Source organism: Trypanosoma brucei, chromosome 7 (genome assembly GCF_000002445.2).
Source record: "Trypanosoma brucei brucei TREU927 chromosome 7, complete sequence".
Classification (NCBI taxonomy): domain Eukaryota; phylum Euglenozoa; class Kinetoplastea; order Trypanosomatida; family Trypanosomatidae; genus Trypanosoma; species Trypanosoma brucei.
In genome coordinates, this window is record NC_007280.1 from 1685879 (window position 1) to 1707159 (window position 21281).

The 21281-nt window shown below is 48.4% G+C and overlaps 8 protein-coding genes across 8 annotated transcripts, besides 18 other annotated features; all 8 read right to left on the minus strand.

Moving 5' to 3' along the window:
• Nucleotides 1-21281: part of a sequence feature (sequence corresponds to BAC RPCI93-2F2) that runs on past both edges of the window.
• Nucleotides 3-1640, minus strand: Tb927.7.6220 (protein kinase, putative; the record flags this gene model as incomplete). Its single annotated transcript, XM_841152.1, has 1 exon — nucleotides 3-1640. The coding sequence occupies one exon, from the start codon at nucleotides 1638-1640 to the stop codon at nucleotides 3-5; it is 1638 nt and encodes a 545-aa protein (XP_846245.1).
• Nucleotides 1769-1795: a microsatellite.
• Nucleotides 2049-2110: a microsatellite.
• Nucleotides 2733-2762: a microsatellite.
• Nucleotides 3321-3352: a microsatellite.
• Nucleotides 3743-3783: a microsatellite.
• Tb927.7.6230 (ADP-ribosylation factor, putative) lies at nucleotides 3813-4385 on the minus strand (the record flags this gene model as incomplete). Its single annotated transcript, XM_841153.1, has 1 exon — nucleotides 3813-4385. One exon carries the CDS (start codon nucleotides 4383-4385, stop codon nucleotides 3813-3815), a length of 573 nt encoding a protein of 190 aa, XP_846246.1.
• On the minus strand, nucleotides 4864-6447 carry Tb927.7.6240 (hypothetical protein, conserved; the record flags this gene model as incomplete). The annotated part of the gene is made up of 1 exon (XM_841154.1): nucleotides 4864-6447. One exon carries the CDS (start codon nucleotides 6445-6447, stop codon nucleotides 4864-4866), a length of 1584 nt encoding a protein of 527 aa, XP_846247.1.
• On the minus strand, nucleotides 6920-8200 carry Tb927.7.6250 (hypothetical protein, conserved; the record flags this gene model as incomplete). Its single annotated transcript, XM_841155.1, has 1 exon — nucleotides 6920-8200. The coding sequence occupies one exon, from the start codon at nucleotides 8198-8200 to the stop codon at nucleotides 6920-6922; it is 1281 nt and encodes a 426-aa protein (XP_846248.1).
• Nucleotides 8470-8491: a microsatellite.
• Nucleotides 9988-10956, minus strand: Tb927.7.6260 (hypothetical protein, conserved; the record flags this gene model as incomplete). Its single annotated transcript, XM_841156.1, has 1 exon — nucleotides 9988-10956. The coding sequence occupies one exon, from the start codon at nucleotides 10954-10956 to the stop codon at nucleotides 9988-9990; it is 969 nt and encodes a 322-aa protein (XP_846249.1).
• Nucleotides 11569-11594: a microsatellite.
• Tb927.7.6270 (peptidase T, putative) lies at nucleotides 11647-12867 on the minus strand (the record flags this gene model as incomplete). The annotated part of the gene is made up of 1 exon (XM_841157.1): nucleotides 11647-12867. One exon carries the CDS (start codon nucleotides 12865-12867, stop codon nucleotides 11647-11649), a length of 1221 nt encoding a protein of 406 aa, XP_846250.1.
• Nucleotides 13687-13706: a microsatellite.
• Nucleotides 13760-15682, minus strand: Tb927.7.6280 (hypothetical protein, conserved; the record flags this gene model as incomplete). Its single annotated transcript, XM_841158.1, has 1 exon — nucleotides 13760-15682. The coding sequence occupies one exon, from the start codon at nucleotides 15680-15682 to the stop codon at nucleotides 13760-13762; it is 1923 nt and encodes a 640-aa protein (XP_846251.1).
• Nucleotides 16910-16930: a sequence feature (AT_rich).
• Nucleotides 17047-17074: a microsatellite.
• Nucleotides 17270-19945, minus strand: Tb927.7.6290 (kinesin, putative; the record flags this gene model as incomplete). The annotated part of the gene is made up of 1 exon (XM_841159.1): nucleotides 17270-19945. One exon carries the CDS (start codon nucleotides 19943-19945, stop codon nucleotides 17270-17272), a length of 2676 nt encoding a protein of 891 aa, XP_846252.1.
• Nucleotides 18225-18304: a microsatellite.
• Nucleotides 20201-20228: a microsatellite.
• Nucleotides 20297-20327: a sequence feature (AT_rich).
• Nucleotides 20672-20720: a sequence feature (AT_rich).
• Nucleotides 20795-20834: a microsatellite.
• Nucleotides 21019-21086: a sequence feature (AT_rich).
• Nucleotides 21268-21281: part of a microsatellite that runs on past the window's edge.

Here is a 21281-nt window from a genome sequence, read left to right on the forward strand (position 1 = left end):
ATTCATCTCTCGTTGCGGCGCTTGGAGTTGATAGGTGGAAGCCGCGGCCCCTTCGACTGCGGGGAACGCGAAGGATTCATTAAAGACGTGTGTGCCGACCCGTGTTGTGATCGCGAACGGGTCGTGCGGGCGGATCGGGACTGCGTGGGACTCACCTGCTCTAAAGGGCGTGGGCCTGTGCAACTCTGCATGGAAAGACACAACGTTGGGGCGGCGGCCAGTCGCTCCTTCAGTGCTGATGAGATTTGAGCAAGGGCTTCAGCAGAGAGTTGTGTTCCCTCCAACCCGAGATATGTAAGTCGTGACTGCGGGCTTCGGGCAAGACGGAGCAGACCACGACCTGCCAGTGCCGGAATGGGGTTGTTGGACAAGTTCAGTGACACCAAAGACGGATGATTGCCAACCACCTTCACAAGTTGCTGCAGGAACGTGAGATTGAAGATGTTGTTGTTGCTCAGATCTAACGACTCAAGAGTTCGGCTCACCTCCACCATTGGGAGTAACAATGGCAAACCGCGAGGATGACGCAGGAATACACCACTACACTCTAACGACGGACACGGTGGTTCGTACCTACCAGACACCACGTAGGTGAAGTTGCGGAGCATTGCACAGTTTCCGCAATCACTGCTATCGAGCATGCGGCAGTACCGCAGGTAAAGCAGCCGGTGGGCAGCCATAATAGCGATGCTGAGAGCACGAAACACGCCGCGGGGACGTAGCCCACTTCGCTTTGGCGCCTTCGGCTCATCATCGGGAATTTCCATGTTCATACCTAGTTTGATCCACGGGTGCTTTAGAGCCTCCCGTGCACTATACCGGCGGTTCGGATCAACCACAAGTAATTTGGATATAAAGTCATGCAAAGCCGATGACCCCTCACTAATCTTTCCATCCTTCATGTTGTAATTGGCCTTCAAAATAGCCTCCGTCGTCTCTTTCTGCGTACGACCCAGAAATGGATATTCACCTGTGAACATAAGATACACCATCACGCCTAATGCCCACATGTCCACCGGTTTGCCATAGTTTGTGTCGCTGAATATCTCAGGTGCCATAAACACCGTTGTGCCACAAAAGGACATGAGGCACTGATCCACGCCAACGAGCACGGCAAAACCAAAGTCAGATATCTTACACACTAAGTCACCCTCCGAAAGAAGACAATTCTCCGGTTTAAGGTCTCGATGAACAATACCCTTTTGGTGGATGAACTCTAACGCAAACAGAAGCTGCATAGTAATACGACGAGTCTGGACTTCACTAAATGATCCATCACGTTTCAGCGCACGCTGTAACTCACCACCAGCCATATATTCCATTACAATCCAAAGGGTTTGATCATCGTGAAACGTCTCCTCTAATCTCACAATATTTGGATGACTGAGAAGACTCATGGTCTCAACCTCACCCATCACACTACGCAACCCTTTTGCTCCCGCTTCTCGCTTGTTGATAATTTTTACTCCGTACGGTCGCTTCAACGAGTCGTGCCGCCGGCAACATTTCCATACCGTTCCGTACGCCCCTTTTCCAAGTTCCTCCAAAAGTTCGTAATGATGGTCAAAAGAAACTGTCTTGGACGAAGAGGCTAATGCGCGGGCCTCCGTCAACGTACTCTGCAACGAATGGAAGTCCATAATTCTCACTGGTAAGACGCTCTACCGTTCGTTTGACCGCTTGTCGATGTTGTATGATAAAGAAAAACAAATTCCGAAAGGTAAAACCAAAACTTTTTTTTTTAAAGAAAACTATCCTTTTATCTGTTCTTCTCCTCCTCCTCCTCCTCCTCCTCTCTATTCTCTGAGTAAGGTGGTGCTGTGATCGTACAAAACAAAAAAAAGCACAGACACAACCTCGCTCACGCACGTACTTTCACCCTATTCTTTCTTTTCTTTATTTGAGCTACTAACTCGTATTTTCCTTTGCTTGAATTACACAACAATATCCCCCTCCCTCCCCTTTCGAGGAGTCGCGCGTAGAAAGAAGAGGTAAATGATGTTCTTCTTATTGAAGCGGGGGAACGTCCTACTGTGCCCACCACTTCCTATATATATATATATACTTGTATACTTATATACTTGTATACTTGCGCGTATAAACAAATATACGCACGCTCGCTTAACCGGCAACCAACACCTGACACAACAAACGCTGCGCTACCTGACCTTGCCTTCACGCCCCTTTGTTGAGTGTCCCTTGTGCTGTTCCTGTTGTTTCTCTTCTGTCCTTTGATATCGTGCTTATTTTGTCGTTTTTTTTTTTCTTTTTTGGTTTTGGCTTTATATTCCTGTACCTTCAGCTTTCACCCTCTCTGTGTTCACACCCTCACCTTTTCCCCCTCTGTAGCACTACCCGGCTGATGGTAACGGTGATGATGATATCACTGCCCTGCCGATCTTTGGCAACAGACAGCCCCTGAAGAGAGAGACCCGAGGAAAAGGGAAACAGGATGGAATATGCACCGAAGAAGGAAGCGGAACCGGCAATGTTAATTGCACCTTTGCACAAACACAAACACACACGCACACACGCGCGCGCCGGAACTTTTACTCCCTCCTTTTTTACTTTGCCTTATTTTTCCCCTTTGTTCTTTTCACAACACTACGAGTTTGTGTCAATGTGTATGTATTTGCTTGAGTCGAAGGAGGGGGAATTCGTATTCGTAGATGCACACGCGCGGGAGTATGCGTACGTGTGCTTATATCCACACCTGAAATATGTACGAGTAAATATATATATATATATATATATATATATATTCCAAAATGCTGTATGTAAACTGAATAGACAGAAATAATGATAATAGATATACAATTATTCCCTTTCCCCCTTTTATTTTGCTAAAATTATCTTGTTTGATTACGTTTTCTTTTCTTTTGATGTATTAAGCGAATACACACCTCGCGGGGACCTCACTTAACTGTTATTCGTCGATATTTGTGTTTGTGTGTCGCGAGAAAGAGGGAAGGAACAACGAAAAAAAATAACAATAAAAGAAAAGAAGGAAGAGAGAATCACCGGTGCGGGAACAGTAATGGGAAATGTCAACGACAAAAAGAGAATTAGAGGTTGTCACAAACGAAGACAGGAGTGAAATTGGTAGAGGCCCGCAACAAAAGATACAAAAAAAGTGAGCAGGTTACCACCAAAGTAAAGACAGAACTTGTACTCAGCCCAGTACGACCCGCGGCTGACCCGTCTGTTCACGGAAGTGGTTTTAGCAGTGCAGTGAGAGGAATTTCTGTAGTATCTGTTCGCGCAACCAACATTAAGTCACAATAGCATTAACGTTCAGAGTCCATTTGCTGACACAAAATCACACACACACACACACACACACACACACACATCACCGCCTCTACGGATCCACTACAATCCAACCACACATACAACCTTCATTTCCCCTCATCTCCCTTGTCAGTGTCTCAGCACCTATCTCCCTAAGAGCTTAATGGGCCCCGTATGTGAGAGGGCAAAAGCAATCCCTTCCAAAGTAAAAAAAAGAAGGAAGGAAGGAAGGAATCAAACAGACAAACAAATAGAAGTATAACAAGGACAAGATGCAAACTAAAACTACATCAAAAAGTCCGGGCGGAGTGGGGGAAAAAGAAAGAAACCGGGGGCCTAGCACACACCAAACAGTTGCAAACCGGCTAAACAATACAGAAATGAAAAAGCGGTGGCAATGTACTAAACAGAGAAAGCTCCAAACACAAGCAAATCCCGGTAACGTAAGTACCACATACAACACACAACACACACACACACACACACACACACGCGTACAAAAAAAAAAAAACGTCTACTCCTCACGAGTCTGCAGTGACGACGCCCCGCTCCCGCAGCTTATCGCAGAGCCAATCCATTCCTTCCAGTATCCCCTCACCAGTCTTGGCGCTGCTCTTGACGATTGTCCACGTCCGGCACGAAAGAGCCCCCACGCCGAGTTGTTCAGCCACACCAGCCTCGCTTACAGCCCCAACCACATCCTGCTTGTTAGCAAATATGAGCAATAAACTGCCCCGCAGCTCGTCTTCGTCTAGGAGGTTGCACAACTCATGCTTTGCGACCCCCATGCGATCCTTGTCCGTACTGTCCACAACATATATGACAGCGTCGGTGTCAGTAAAATAACAGCGCCAGAAAGGTCGGATATTCGCCTGGCCACCTAAGTCCCATACCTCAAACGTTATGTTTTTATGCGTCAGCGTCTCGAGGTTGAAACCGACTGTTGGTACAGTTGACGTTACATTGCCCAGTTGCAGACGGTACAGAATAGACGTTTTCCCCGCATTATCCAAACCTAAGACGAGCACGCGGATTTTTCTGTCCGCCGGTAGGATTCCGAGAAGGGATTTTATCTGCGAAACCAAAGCCCCCATGGGTACTGCACAGAAAAGTACACCCTCTACAGTTCCCTTCCTTCTCTTTCCTTCCCTATTTTCTTTACTTGTGTTGTTGTTGCTGCTGTTTTCATAAGAAAAACAAAAACAAGTTAAATAAGTTTGATTCGAGCCTTCCCTTCCCACCTCCCTTCCACGGCGCCTCCCGTAACTCTTGTCCACTGGAGAGAAACATATTTATGAAAGTAGGAAAGGGGGAATTTAACACCAAATGTCCCACAAACACTTTCTCGGCCACGCACCAAACACAAATTTGAACACACGTACCTCCTCCAAACAGGCGAAACAATGACGAACGAGCGGACCTGGTGCCACCGGATCGAGGAACAAAATGTAAAAAAAACAAAGGTTAGGGGAGTCGGCTCTAAAAAGCATATATATGACTCTGTATGCACACTCGGGTGTGTGCGACAAAGTATACGACGGTAAGACTACCACCACAACCGTAGTGGAAGACTCACTCCTCTTGCTCATCTATGATCCTTTCTACACCAATCACAGCTTGAAAGCAGCGACCCCAACGCAGTGGTTGCAGTAGCTCCCCATTCTCATTTGTCATGTACCGACCGACTTCACACTCCTCTTGTTCCTCCCACAACTTACGGTTGTAACGGATTGAGTCCACTACAAACTCGCACTCCAGTGGCGTCGGATCACCCTCAACAATGAGGCCACATTCGCGACGGTCCTCGTCAGAGAGCCAAAACTCAGCGCTAAGACGACTGAATGATCGGAAAGTGAGACCATGCGGCAGGCCACGCCGGCCTCCGATGCCGCGGCGGCCTCCCGTGACGTAAACAACTCCACGACCCGCAGTTGCTGCTCCACCCTCAGACGCAGCACCAGCGGATGCAGCGGAACCCGGCAAACCATGATCAAAGCGAAGCTCGAAACGCTCCACCACGCTATGCTCCACAAGACTACGCACCAATGCCGCCACAAAATGCGGCATTACGACACGTAGAGAACCCACCAACGCCCATAGTAATCTCCTACCACCTCCTGGTAGTTGCCCTACATCGCTCAAGCGGAGTGCAGGTGCATATGAGTCACACCCAGAGAAGCGTATCGACGACATGACTGTGATGTCCACGTGTCTCAGTGTACCTTCTGTTCCATCCCTGCTAATAACGTTGTTGACACCGCTTTTCATGGAAGCGTTACCGTTTGGGCCTCCCACAGACCCTGCCTCACCTCCATCAGTCACTGTCGTGTAAAGGTGCATGTTGACGAACACGTCCCAGAGCGCAAAAACAGGATTTATGTCTGCCATAGACAGACACTCAGGTTCTGTAATCAGTGTAGAACCGAGAACCCACACAAGTTCTACGCCGACGTCTTGTGCCCGTTGTGTGAAGTATTGTTGCGCTACCTTTGACGAGGCACTGAGGCACAAGCAGAGTCGGCATTTCTCCACGGACAAAAGCAACGCAACATCCTTCAACCTAGGGTGACTGGCGACACGAACTAAAAGTATATGGTGTGTGCACGCGTCACGGGAGGATTCCCGAACACACTCGTCCCGAAGTTCAACAAGCTTCATGAAAGCATCCTGCAGTCCTTGCAAGTAGCGCCAGTAGTCTAAATCAGCCGTCGCGGCTTGCGGAGCCGCTGTTATGAAGGGGTGAAGCAGTGCATTGCGGTTGGCGGGCAAAGAGCTCAGATAGTATACATTACCGTGCTTCGCTACCGTTTCGTGCAGAACCTCCTGAAACTTTGGAAGAGACTTCAGTAACACTGCATCACTTGGGTCGCCCGCTGAGGCCTCCCCAACCCCATCTACACTAATCACCAGCTGCATTCCTTGCATGGGTGAGTAATACGGAATGGTTGGGTACGAGTGCCACACCCTTTGCTGTTGGGCAGCCACGTGCTGTTGTTGACCCTCTTCCATTGCCGCTAGTGTCTCAGTGATGGAATGCGGGTTACTGTTGCCATGGTCAAACAGATCACCCGTGGCAGCGTGATACACGTCGGGCAGTACACCACGGCGAAAAGCCACGGGTTTGAAAGATGATGTCGGGAACGAAGTTGGATGCATCCCCCCGTTGGGCTTGCGAGCCAAAGCAAAAAGGCACAGCCGCAGCCCTTACAGCGGCTCAATATCTATACCGTCTATACGTACACCCTATTGGGTCTTTCCGTTACGCTGTGGGAAAGCGTCAGGAGAGCGCGGGCGAAAAGGTAGCATGTGGAAAAGCAAAGAAAAGCGGCTCCAATCAACAATTAATGGCAGTAAAAGGCCTCAACGCCGCCTCCTCATCCGGAAACAATGGAAAATAATACAAAATCAAGCAACGCGCACCGCAGTGTAGCGCGACCTGAAAGGGGGAAAATAAACAAAAAAGGAAAAGAGGAAGGGAGGTAAGGGGGAATATAAGTGTATGAAAAACCTCTATTGTGCCCCTAAACTTGAAACGATAAGGGGATGCATTAAGTGTAATGCAGAAAAAGTGGTGAACGGCAACGCTACACAGGAAGCGTGCCCCCTCTTGTTACTTTGATCTCTTCTATCATACAGCGATCGAACACGAAACCGTGCCGTGAGCTCGAAGTTGATCTAATATGTCATTAATTCTTTTATCCAGCGACCGCACCACATCACTGTCTTCATCTAAAGCACCGGCACTAGTCTCGACGATAATGCGCCGTTCGCTCCGGAGCCTTTCAACTTCCCTCACGAGGGCGGCAATATCAGGATCAGTTTGGGCCTCTAGGCTCGGTGAAGCTACGCCCCTTTGACATCTTTTCCTTTCCTTAACATCTGCTGCACTATCAATGGATAACGACTTCTGGCCCACCTTTCTTAGCCGCTCCTCCAACTCCCTGTTCAACTGCTTTAGACGATCTATCTCATCCGCACTCCGCCGCAGCTGTTCCTTTCGTCTAATAGACAATTCAGTGAGTCTACTGTTCTCTTCCTGAAGCCTGCTGCAACGGTCTTCTACCTGCTGCAACCTCTCCTGATGCCGTCGCTCTAGCCTATCCTGAAGGTTTTGCTGTTCCATCACAAACTCTGACCGCATTCGCGCCTCGACGGTGCTGAGTTTCTCAGGTGGGGATGTGAGTTCGCGGGTCCGAAAGCGGTGGAACTCCTCCGAAAGTGCTAAGTAGTCCCTCTGCGCCTGCTGTAAGCGCTCATCCGCGCGTTTTGCCTGTGCCTCTGCAGCTTGCACGCGCTGTTCTTGCAACTCAATAGCGTGATCTGCGTCCTCTTTAGCACGTCGCACCTCCACCTTCGCGTCCGTTCCTGCACGCCGACGAGCGTCCACTAACTGTTGCCGCAGGAGCCGGACATCCTTCTCCATCTCAACGAGGCGCCACTTCCGCCGCTCCATTTGCTTCTCCTCCTCAGCCAATCGCTGCTCCCGGCGGGAAACCTCCTGCTCCCGCATTTCGAGACCCGCTACCGCCTGCTGCTCCCTTGTTTTAACCAAACGTGACAACTCCGTCAGCGCCTTCTTTTTTTGTGTTTCCAGCTGCTGCCGAAGCTTGGATGCCTGAATGGCACGCCACAGCTCCAGATCCCACGCCGCGCGGTACTCCACCGTCTGGCGTACGTTGTTTGCTATTGAGGCCGCAGCGTTGCTAAAGCCTTCTTCCACCCTACGACCAGTGGGGGCGGAGACCGACGGGGTTGGCTCCTGGGTTTCGATGGGAGATGGTAATTGGTTCGAGGCCTGGCTAACAGTTGGTACGGGCACTGGACATAACGGTGGTTGGGGCGTGGAACGCCCTGGGGAGTCCTGGGACTGCCTCGACTGACGGCCAAGTGAAGAACTTGTCCCACTCATCGCTCAAAGGTACCACCAGCTTACGGCCCTATGGCGCCAGTACCTCCTTCTCCTTCTTTATTGGTCCCTCCCTCTCTCTGCTTCACGTTGATAGCAACAAGTGTCTACTCCCTCTATGCTGCGCGTGGTGTTCCGACCAAGCGATATTTCCAGTGGATTAGGTGGCGCCTCCACCCTGAGGCGTCTTCCTCCTCCTTAATGGTTTGTGGGCGCCAAAACCCCCTGCAACGGATTATGGGGGCCCTCCTTATCGGTTCCCTTCTCGCTATTATATATATATATATATATATAGCTAACGTGGTCTTTTTGGTACGACAGGAGTAAAAGGAGAAAGCAAGGGTTTGAGAGACATGATAGGGATGTGATCACCGCAGCAGTGGAAGGGCAAAATAAGTGCACGCACGCGCATATAGACCGATATACGCATGTGTGTAATGGTGGGAAAGAAACGTAAAAACACATTTTCGCACTTCGTTAATCGCAGCAATGAAGAACCCCTGCGGCTCCAAGAGTTTGTTAATGTCGGCAGTGACTAACATATATTCCTTTGCTGTGTTGCGTACGATCATGAAGGGAACTGACTTAGCGGAATATAAAGGGGGGAAAAGAGGGGGGACATCCTAAAAATGAAAATAAAACGGGGAGAACCGTGCGGCGAAACGCATATCAATGACGAAAGTAATCGTAAGAAACAAAAAAAAAAAAGAAAGAGCGACAGCGCGAGAATGAAAATAAGCCGGAAGAAATTATGAAAGGTTTTACGGCGAAGGTGGACACCACACAAGCCCCCTGAGAAAGACGTAAAAATCGTAGCCATCCTCCTCTAAGTGGAGCTTTGCTCTCATACCTCTGCTGCTCCACTTCACCTTTCATCAAACTCCTCCCCACTCACACTACGCTCTTCTGCTTTATCGCTCTCCCACACCACCTCCGCTTCCGTGGCGGCTGCGAAGGGCCGGTGCAGAAAGTTACCTGCACTGCCACTTCGTCCGCGATACAAATATACATATATGTATGTATATGTACACGTAGACTCACGATGCTTCCCTTATCTCTTCTCCCTTTTCCCCAATCCTTTTCTCACTCCTCCTGTTACGCAGACGCCGATGTTTATGCTCAAGGTTCCCCAAAGGTGTCGCTGTTACCTATACCGCCTCGCTGAGACTAGAGGGAAAGGCAAAAGCACTTTACGACATAGCAGGGTGTCACGCTCTTGTTTCGTTCGTTCCCTTTGTGTGATGCATGGTTTGATCGTAATTACAGGGAAGTTAATGGCACACCTCTGCCATACACATATACATACAACTCCCAACCCGCGTGCATACATATGTGTAAACGAAACCTTTCCCCACACACACCCCGAAACCACGTTCTGTTATTCTAATTGTCTTACCTTCCCCCTCACATGGGCTCGACACACGAAACTCATGGCCCAGCTCGTAGAGTCGCGTCTTGATCCCCCTTGCATCTGCTAATCTTTACCATTTATCTCCTTTTCTTTCGGTCATCCTCAGCTCTATTTTCCTCTCTCTCTCTTTCTGATCTCATCACCAGCCTTTCAGTGACGAGGCGCTTCCAATCTCAGACGCCCGACCTCATACTTGTTTCAACCCCCTCCTGCTTAATTAACCCTATTCTGAATTCAGGTACCTCCAGCTGTGTTTATCCAGTCCTCTCCCCCAAATCAGATTACCCACACACGCACACGCTTCTTTCACCCATCCCAACCCGTTCTGCTGAGAAGCAGCTGGCAGGGCATACAGTACAGCGTTGCGACCACTAAGCACTTAATCATCACGATGTAGCATCGCCTCCAGTGCCGATAGCATTGGACTACCCTTGTACATATCTACAAGTTTCTTTTCCGCCCAGGCACGAAGCGATACGGCTTCCTCCTTTTGCTCATCCCCCACACGAGATGCTGTAGACGACTTGCTCTGTCGTATGATCTCATTCGCTACAACCCACAGTCCATACGCTGCGCGACTGTTGTTGGGATGGTCATTCAACCGAAGCGACTGCGCGTACTCTACAAGACTGTGCCTGTGATCGCCCGCCATGTAATACAACTCGGCGAGGCGCGTATGAGAGAGATAACAACTACTGCTAAGCAGCATGGCCTCATTGGCATGGTGTAGGGCCTTGGTATAGTTTTCGCACAGGTAGTGCAAGTTTGAAAGCTCACGATACACGCTGAGACAGTTACCGCCGTGCAACTCGAGAAACGTATGTTTCTCATCGTTAACATCCGTGTAGACTAGCTGCTTCTCCAGCACCTCGATAGCCTTGTGATACTTTCCTTCACTCTTGAGCATAGTGGACAGTCGCTTCACGGGGAAATCATCACTTGGAAAGTCCTTCAGTAACGCGCGATAGTGACCTTCCGCCTCCTCTGCACGACCCTCTGCCTCTAAGCACAGGCCTTCCAGGCGCCGCACGCGTACCGACTGCCTGCCAAATTGCTTTTGAAGCAGCGAGAGGTATTGCCGGCTGGTGTCTACCCTTCCGCAGTCCAGTGCTGCAATGAGAATCTGCTCGTAAATGCAGAAAAGCTCTTGTGAACCAATGCCACTAGTACCGCCAGCGAGCAGGTCAGTTCCTAGCAGAAGGACGACATTTGAGTTTCGCGTTTCCTTTTCTCGGTGCAGCTGGAGGAGCTCGCGCTTCTCCTTCCTGGAGAGTTGTTTAACACCAAGAGGTGTAAGAGACTGCAGCGAGATGTTTGATTCCGCCACGTTGTCGGTTGGCCCTTTCATAGCCAACTTTTAATATCGTTCCCTTTTCTTTTTTTGTGCGTGTGTTCCCTTGTTTTCCCTCCCTTGATGCCGCCGTGGTTGCTTATGCTTTCCCTCTTGTTACTTGTTGTGCTCCCTTCTAGGCCCGATGCCCGCGCTTTTGTACAACAAAAGTGAGGAAAAGACAAACAGGAGCAGCAAAACGATCAGAACAGAAGAACAATGGGAGAAAACGAAAGAAATTAAGTACGTTGAATCCGTTTCGCTGAATGGTACTCCAGAGAGATGAAGACACACGGGCCGCGCAAAAGAACAACAATGTAAACGTAAAAAAAAAGACATGCCCAGTGGAAAGAAAGTGGTGGCCGTGAAAAATTAAGGGAGTAAACAAATAAAGGTGGAACCAAAAGCGTAAGAAATATTGGCGCGGAATCCGAGTTAAGAAAGTGGCGGCAGGCTCGGAGAAACATGAAAACTACAACAGAACCTATTATGAACGCGGAAACGATAGCAAAATGATAATACCGATAATATTACTACAGAAAACAACACCACGAAAGAGGAATGAGAAAACGAAAACATTGCTCCCTGCCAACCAACCACCATGTTCAAATATAAATCTCCAGACACGTGTATATATATATATATATATATATATACAAATGAACGGAAGGCATGTAGGGGAACTAAAAAAGAAACTAATGGCGGTCTTCACCGTTTCCGCAGCTTGGGTAGCTTCGTGGCCAATAGTGCCAACTGCCGCGTGACCTCATATGACTTGACAAACGACGGAATGGGAAGGAACTCAAACTTCGAGTGGAAGTTGTGTGCTCCTGTAAAGTAATTTGGGGTCACAACACCCCGGGAAGACAAAACAGCTCCATCGGTCCCGCCACGCATCGGTGTTACTTTTGGCTGCACACCAACGCTGCGCAATGCATCGAACAGAAGGTCCACTGCAGAGCGATCGTCACCCAAAAAGTTGGCAATGTTGCGGTACTGCTCTGAAATGCTTAGCTCCACAACACCAGTTGGGTAGCGCAGCCGAATGGACTCCGCAACCGAAAGAAGCTGTTGTTTGCGTGCTTCAAACCTGACTGCATCAAACTCGCGTATTTTGACATCCAATACCGCCTCATTCTGGTTGGCGTATATATCAGAAAACCACCAATAGCCATCACGCCCCGCCGTGCACTCGGGTGTTTCGTTGCGGTCAAACTGCGCAATGTAATCCATCGCCATGAGTAGCGGATTCACCAGCACACCCTTCGCAGACATGGGGTGAGCCGTGACGCCAGTGAAAGTGATACGTGCTGCCGCCGCATTAAAGTTCTCATAAACAACTTCACCCAACTCACAGCAATCGATCGTATACGCAAAGTCCACATCAAAACGAGCCTTTAGATCGAGATTCTTCGCACCCAAGAGGCCAATCTCCTCATCAGGCACACAACATACAACAATATCACCATGTTCATCGTTCGGCTGCAACCCTGTGATCATTTCCATGACCGCCGTGATTGCTGCTTTGTCATCCGCCCCAAGCACGCTGGTACCATCGCTAAACAAAATATCCTGTCCAACGTAGGCCTCAATTTCCGGGTGCTCTGTCACCCGTAACCAAATATCCTTTTCCTTGTTGAGGCAAACGTCACCCCCGTCGTAATGCAGCTTCTGCGCCCGTACAACCGGGCTGAGACCAACATCAACTGTGTCGAGATGAACAATGAAACCGATAGTTGGGCAATCCTTCACAGTGCCCCGTTTAATCGCTGTTACTGTGGCGTGGTTGTCACACAATACATCCTCCAAACCCACATCTCGCAGTTCTCCAGCAATCAGCTCAGCGAGTTCCTGCTGCCCAGGGGATGTCGGTAAGGACTTCCCTGCAAAGGAGGCGTTGCTTTGACTGCTTATGGCAGAGTATCGCATGAAGCGATTCACAAGCCGCTGCTCAATGGTCTCTGCTGGCATGGCCAATAATTTCGGTGGTGGCTCGATTTATCAGAGAGTGAAGATTCCAATATACGTTCTGGCACAGCGGTTGCAACAAAAGAAAGCCAAAACTGTAATATTTATTTTTCCCCCTTTCTAGAGTGATTTCGCCAAAGACCTCAGAGGAAAGGGAGGGCATATCTGCGAAGTAAGCACACTCCCACACAATCACAAATACACGTATTCAGATTGTACTTAGAACAAAAACAGCTGAAGATGAAGCAGACGGCAACACAAAGTATACATCTTTGCTTGTTACAAAGCAAAGCGAAGGCATCAGCGATCGAACACACGCTTGCGAAGAAAAGCAAGCAGGGGAAACGGGAGTAAAAAAGGCAGTGCAAGTTACACACAGTGAACGCGTCGTGGTGAATCAGCACAAAGTGTCAGGAAAGGGTTCCTGGTATTTCTTGTGGCCCTTCTCCTCCGCACCTTGTTTCATCTCTAATACTCAAAACAGACAAATGTAATAAATGTAATAAATGTAATAAATGCACGAACCCTCTACAAACATGCCCCCAAATTCTTTCCCCCGGATTCCAACGAGCATTGCCTCTCATTTTTCCCCCTCCTCTCACATGTTGAAGACGCCCTTGACAGCCCTCAAATTAGCTTCTTTTTTTTTGCTTCCTCCTGTAGTGTATTACATAACTCCTCACCATGATAAAGTAACAATGCCATCATGGTGGAAAAGATGAAAATTGTACAGTCATCCCTCCATGCTACGGAGACAAAAACACAATCATGTAGAGACGCATATATATATATATATATATGTTTGTATGTTTGTTCAGACATATGCTTACACACGAGGCTAGACCCAAACCCTTTAATACAGGAAGGTCTTCTGTACCGTCTCGATTGCTGATGTTTTGGTGCCACGAAGCCCCTTTAAGTACTGTACCGTCCTTGGGGGTTGCACGGCGATATCTTGCATTGTCTGCGTTGAGTCGTCTCTGGGCGGCCTACACTGCGTCGCGTTATCCCTCCTGAAGTGGGAGGCAATCGTTTGGGTTGAGTGAGTCCGCATGTCAAGCAGATTCACAAGTTTCAGCGCCTGCCGCCGTAGATCCCATTCATTCCAACGGTAGTTGCGGTCAATGTAAGAATCAATCTGGCCGGTCTGCGTGCTAACGGTCTGGCGAGCAGCTAGTGCTTCCTCCTGTTGATGCTCATATCGACGCGTGCCCTCAATGTACAGCTCACGCGGCAAAAGATCCACCAAACCAAACAACCCAACCATCACCATGTTAGACTTCACTAAGGTCTTTGCGTGGTCAACAAATCGTTGGGATGAGGCTGCGAACCTTAACAACTTTGAGGCTGTTTGAAATGCGTACCACTCCACCCTCTCGTTATCTACCTCGGAACGCATTACGAATCCCGGGAAAGCGGGGTCCCTAGAACCTACACGGCCCTCGACACAGAGACCGTCCTCTAGAAGAGTTACAGGGCACATGCCATTCAAAGCACAGACTGCAGAGCGAGCGCGCAGTGTCTCAGCGTCTCGAGCGTAAAAAACTCTGTCTAATTTGGTGGGTAAAGAGGCAGTTACAATAGATTCGAACCGTGCCTCTGTGGAGCATCGATCCGCCGGACCGTCCTCTTTTTCAAGGTTGATAGCCTCCTGTAAAAGTGTAGGTGGAAGCGACGAATTTGACACCTTGCCTAGTGAGAGAGAGAGAGTCATCAGGGCCTTGATATCTTCAAATGATTGAAAACTGCGCTGCGCCTCCTCATACACTTCAGCAAGCTCGATAAACTTGGGGTACACCGTAGCTTTTGAAACATTCTTCCGTAGAGAAACTCCATCAGAACGCATGGACCTTGTGCCAAGAACGTCTTTAACAGCTTCCAACGCCGCTTCGTATGATGGAAGCAACTCACCAAATATTTGGTTGTTAAGGGTATCTAGCTGTTGCTTGGCCATACGTATGTTTAACAATAACTGAAGTTGTCGGTGATACTCTGCACAGATCGCCTCACGCATCGATCCTTCAACAGGCGTTGAGGGGGAGCGCAGCACAGCCACGTACCTGGCGCACGCTGAAATGGCCTCCTCTAGTTCTTTTTCTATATGTTCCCGCAGAGATGACATCAGTAACTCTGCTTTATCCCTTGGTGGAGTGATGCCTGTGCCAACACTCTTACCGCAGGCCACGTTATGAAGCCGTATACCCCACACGATGCGACGAAGTTCCTGAAGTTGTCGTTTTTTCTCTTCAGGTGGCTGACTCGCAAACGCGGGGACTTGCGATTTGGGGAGCACCGCGGTGAGCACCAACGCCGTCTCCTTCCGCGCCGGAAGATTCGACTGACTCTCTTCCGCTTGCCCATAACAGTGCAAAATAAAGAATGTCATTTCACCTAGAAGCTCCTCCGGCAAACGCTCCGAATTATCACACAGAGAGGTAAGGAGCTTCAACGTGACTGTCTCAAACTTCACCCGCTCTTTATGACGCTTGGCCTTCAACTTCGTGGGGAGTGATAGTGTTCGGCACTGGAGTGAGAGGGTCGCCATCAAATCCTCCGAACAGGTAACGAGAAAATTTGCAACATCTTCCACCATGGTTTCGATTGCTTCCGGCGTCATCTCGACATCGCCCTTCGCGTCACGGAAGGGGGAGTTGCGCAACTGCAAGCGCAGGACAAAAGAGGCGAGCTCCGTCGTGAGGGACATGGAAGAACCTCCAGCCGTCAGTTTGCCAAAACGGCGAACAATCTCCCTTGCAACCACAGGCGTGACGTCCATCCTTAATGTTTCTAACCCTGTTGCGTGAAGACGTGGGCGCCTCTCAAACCTCTAATGTCTGTTTCTCCCCTTGATTTACTCTTTCCTTCCACCGATCCGCCGCAGTGGTAAAAGCTTAACCTCGGCCACACTAAACAACTCGGTCCTCTACTTCCCTCTTTCGCTCCTTTTTAAAGTCCCCTTCTTGGCCTTCAGAAACCGATAAAACCACCAACCAGTACCTTGCTCGTACAGTGGCGTGCAGTTTATAAATACGTACGCCCGTACAGCCACGCGTATTCGATTGTGGAAAGTGTACCAGAAGTAAAAATGGGGAAGAAATGAACAGCGTACCGAAGAAAAGTTCACAAACGCGGAAAACAGCATGTTATGCGCACAGTCATAAAGAAACATATATGCATATATGTAAGCCCCAGACGGAGAGGTGCAAAGGAATGAGGAAACTTATAATTTCTTTGGAAAGACAACGGAGTGAAGGAACCATATATATATATATATAATACAACAAAAAGAAAAAAGTGGGGCAAAGAGAAAAAGGGAAACTGGGTAACTCAAGCACGGTGGCACAAGGTGGTGGGGAAAGGCGGTGCACAGGTGGAAAGTATGCTTGTACCATCAATAAAAAGCATATAACAATCCAAACAACGAAAGGAAACGTTGACATGTGCAGAAGAAAGGGAAGAGCAGGTAACGTGAGGTAATGCTATAAGTACAAACACGGGCAACAGGCGGAAACAAAAAGATTGGGAAGGAAAGAAAGGTAAGTTGAGGATCGAATGAAGTCCTTAAAAACATTATTACTTCGACCTAACAAACGAAACGCCTCTCCCTTCCACCACCGCCACCACTCCCCTCTCCAACCTCTCTGACCAGTTGAGACCGCAACTCCCACAATCATCACCGCTAGAGTTTCTCAACACATGCATCCTTCCTTTCAATACTCACTAATAGAAACACATTAACACAAATGAATATACATATGCACACACACACACACGCGTGTATGCATGACAACATGTGCAAACCTTTGGTATGAATGAAACACTAATCATGTCTCTTTCCCTTCCCCCTACCACAACCTCTTTACATATCCTCTTCTTCACTGACATGCGCGATTCCATGTGCAGAAACTCCCTTCCCTCCTCTTCACCTCTCTTTTTTTCTTTTGCGCATTCCCTACACTTCCGTCGACTGACGATTGTAGGCTACTTTTCCTCGGAACTTTTCTTTTTTTTATTTTTATTTTTTGCAAAGCTCACATGAAATTTCTAAAAATCGTGAGCCGATACTAATAGTAAACAGTGTGAACATTTCCCTCTCCCCTCTAAATTCCATCGCCACATCTCACACCGGAGCAGGAACACCACACACACACACACACACACACACACATATATATATATATATGCAGGGGAATAAGGATGTATGTTACATTTTTGTGGCGACGCCTTCTCATTTATGCGTTTCTTTGCTTCGTTGGAAGCCGCAATGTTGGACTCTAAAATGCATCAAACGTCACGACTCCATTGTATCATGAACCTTGTTGTGGTCTCCACATCACCAGTTCATATCCCTATTACTCGCTGGTCACCGCGTGCTGGGAATGGTATCCACTTTGAGCATGGGAATCGTTGCCTTATCCACCTGTTGTGCCACTAACGACTGTAAGCTCATTTGATGCCAGTAATTAAAGTTGTTCATAAATTCTTCACGAAGTCGATCAAGTTGGGATGTTAATAGACTTTGCTCCGTCTTCGCTCGGGTCAGCGCGGTGGTAACATGCCGCAAGTGCAACTTCCTCTCCTCGGGTTTCATATTGATTAATTGCTCTAACTCTGACGTGTCTAATGCATCAGTGGGACGTCCGGGGCTGTCGGTAGCCGATGCCATGGCCTCAGCTCCCGTTTCGCCAGCAGTTGTTTCATTAAAAACATGTTGTGTAGGACTCCCGTTAGGGACAATAAACGGCAAATGACCACCGCCGGGCTCGGCGTTCTCCCTCTTCGGGTCAAAGTTTCCGTACCTTTCCATAACTCCCTGAACATCCTTAACCTTCTGCCGAAGGCGGTGCATCTCGTCGTTCTTGCGGGCGAGTTTCTCTTGCGCTGAGTTTATGGCCTGAACGTGGCATATGCCCGATGGGGTTTGTTTGTATATTTCAAAAGCCGCACGCTTGTCGCGTGTTATACTTTCCAACCGCACTAAAGATTTGCCACCAGGCGCCGGTGAGGAAGGACCGACAAAGCCAGCAGTCGGTGCGACGCCAGGCTCAAGCCGGGTTTCAATTGCAGAACCTCGTCCACCATGTGGCCGAGAACGGTCCTTCCCAAGATCCCTTTCTAACATTGACGCGGACTCCGAGGACGCATTTAATTTGAACCGGTGAGTAGTATTTGAGCCACCGGGAAAATCCGACGCGGCAGCAGATGCACTGGTAACAGGAGTTAGTGTCCTTCCTGCTGCAGCTGCCGCACCTGAAATGCGCCTGTCGCCGGGGCGCATGGTGGAAGGCATAAATGTATCCCGGGGGCTAGTGATACTCTGGTGATGCTGTTGTTGCTGATATGGTAACTGTAATGGTTGTGGTAGTTGTTGCTGCTGCTGCAGCAGTTGCTGTTGCTGAAACATATCTCCTAGAGCAGTACTGGCCCTTTCCGCTGTACCAACACTCACACCAACATTGGCATCCATGGTACTATTTACATGTCGTGGGGTTTCCTTCGGCTCCTGTGAGCCAGTTGGTCTGGCGACGTTTTTCGTCCTCTGCTGAGCCCTCTGGGAGCTTGTGGGTGGCGGAGACGCCGACCGTTCCGCGGTACGGAGCTGCGATTCCATATCTAACAGCAGCGTCTTGAATACGGAAAAACATGCATACATTTCACGCACGCATGAGACACGTATTTGGGGTATGGATCCCTCCACGTACGCCATCACAATATCCCGAGCTCCATTAATCTCGTCACTTTCAAGTGGAGCCGTTGGGATCGCCACTCGACCCGCGAACTGATCCTGCATGCGAAGCTCCGACTTGAGACTGTTCACCTGCTTCTGCAGTACACGGATTTGGGCCTCAGGGTCTAACGCCACATTCGGGGTGGGATTGGATTCCACACGCATCAAACGCTTAGCAAAGTTCAGGGTAGCGAGTGTCGCTTCCATATGCTCAGGTTGTGGCCAAACGTTCGCGATAATTGTCGTCATAGTCCCACCCCCCAACGAATCCTTCAGTAGCATCGTCAACTTACTTTGTCTAAAAGGGACGTGCCGAGACCGCGCAGACGACACAGCAAGTATCACCTGCTCTAGCATAATGAGCGACCGGTTGATCATGTGGGCTTCCTGTTTCTCCGCCTCTGTGCTGGTGGCGTGCGTCCTCTCACTTCCGGCAAAATCAACAAAACTCATCCGTGAAACAAGAGTAACTGCATCGCTGTCCAACAGACTCGTGCTTGTAACATAAACCGTGAGCACAGCGTGTGAACGGGAACTTTCACGGTTGAGTGCATTGGCACCAGTCAGGCGACGCCCAACCCCTTCAGAGACGGCAGCCACCGCATCCGCCTCCGTTGGGCACTGCCGTTCGTCAACCCCACGAAGCACAACAGTCCCCTCACCGCTAATGGTTACAGTGGCTTTACCATCGCCTTTGGAATTGGAGGGCACGTTCGCTACATCATAGTTGGGAGAACCTGTGCGCTGCCTGTTGAAACCGCCATCAACGTTTTTGTCACGGCCGGGCCGCTTGGTTGCAACTGCCGTCTCCGACGCGGACGGGCCTTTTCCCAACAGGTCAAACACCTGTTCATTGTACACCTCCACAAAAGTTACCTTGACGGTGTACCTTCGGTCGGTGGAGGTGCGTATCGCTTCGAAGAGGACCTCAATCGCCCGCTGCACACATCCACGTGTGGAGAAGGTGTCGGTTCCAAACATGGTGTAAGTTTTCCCCGCCCCGCACTGTCCGTAACAAAGCAGCGTGCAGCTGTAACCCTGTAGTACGGAATCAATCAGATCCGATACAGCGGTATTGTAAACTGACTCCTGAGATGCGTTATGAAGTACTGCAGCGGCTGAGAAAGTGAGTGTTTCCTCCTTGACAGCAGTTTCAGCTCTATTGATGCCCGCTTTCGTGGCTGTTGGGCCTCGTGCTCCCACTCCCATCGGTCGGGAAACAGACACAACATTATTGGGTAATATGCGGAAGGCGCTAGCCACCGTATCAGTAGGTTTTGTACGAATAATAACACGCACCTGTGACCGCATAGTAACCAAATTGCTTACTTAACAATACGCCTTTCGCTGTTGCTGCTGCTTTTGTCGTTTTAAATACTTTGATGTCTTTTAGTCTCGAAACAAATGACGCAGACTTTCACGTATGGTACCCTCAGTCTTACTGGAGCGCACACACTCTTCTTCTTCCTTTCAATGCTTTCGGGTTCCTTCTTCCCTCTTCGTGGCTTCGCTCTGTATTTAACTGCTTTCTTTTTTTTTCCCCCTTCGCCCTGTTCCTTTGCTTTGTTTTTTTTTTCTTTCTTTCTTTCTTTCTCCCCTAATGCGCTCCCTCTCCTCCTTGTCGATGCGTCTGCCACTTCCCCACTAAATGGATCAGAGGTGTTAAAAAAAAAAAGTAAATAAATAAATAAATGGAAAGTTGATAGGTAAGTAGGGGCAAAGAAGGCAGAATTAATTTTGAGGCTAAGAAACTACCCGTAAAAAGACGGCACAACATAATGTCCCCCAAAAAAAAAATGCATTGGCAAATCTGAGAAATGGGGCAACTAAAAAGGGATAAAAGGGAGGATGGATGGAGAAAAAAAAAATTCATTAGGTGGGAGAGAGGGAAATAAATAAACCGCAACGCATTCAGCGCGTTTCTTTTGCGGCTCCTCAGGTCAAATGATATACCCGATATCGGGAATAAGGGGGGGAAATCATTTATTTATTCATTCATTTGTCGAGGGGGGGTTAGGGAAGAGGGGTTTCACATGCAAATATATACATTAATTAAATTAATTAAATATATATTCATTTATATATACTTGCACTTCCTCTTCAGTAAAGGAAAAACAAAAATAAAAAAAATAACAATCAAAGGCACTTGCTCCAACTGTGAAAAAAAAAACACAAAAAAACAAAGAAAAAAGAAAAGAAAGACAAGGGAAATGGCAGGTGTAAAAAACACAAGTGACGAGAAAATACGGAAGTAGAGAAAGAGAAGGGAAGGTTAAAGATAGTCACAACACGAGCGTTTACGCCACAACACACCCGCTGTCAAATACATAAAACAAAACAAAACACAGCGACAAAAAAGAAAACTAAATCATTCCAAAGGTAGGTAATTAATTTTAAAGTAAAATAATAATAATTATTATTATTATTAACTACAAATAAATTAAAATAATTAGCGGATCAATGGCAACATCAACACAAAAAGAAAAATAATTAAAACTAATTTACCCTCATCCTCACCCTTCATACTCTCAGTTTCGCATGTGAATGGAGACGGTACTGAAATTTTGCTTTGCAGTGTCCAGCCGTCACATCCCTCACACATTTCCAATATCAAATTTTACATTCCCCTTTCCTGTTTTGTTTTGTT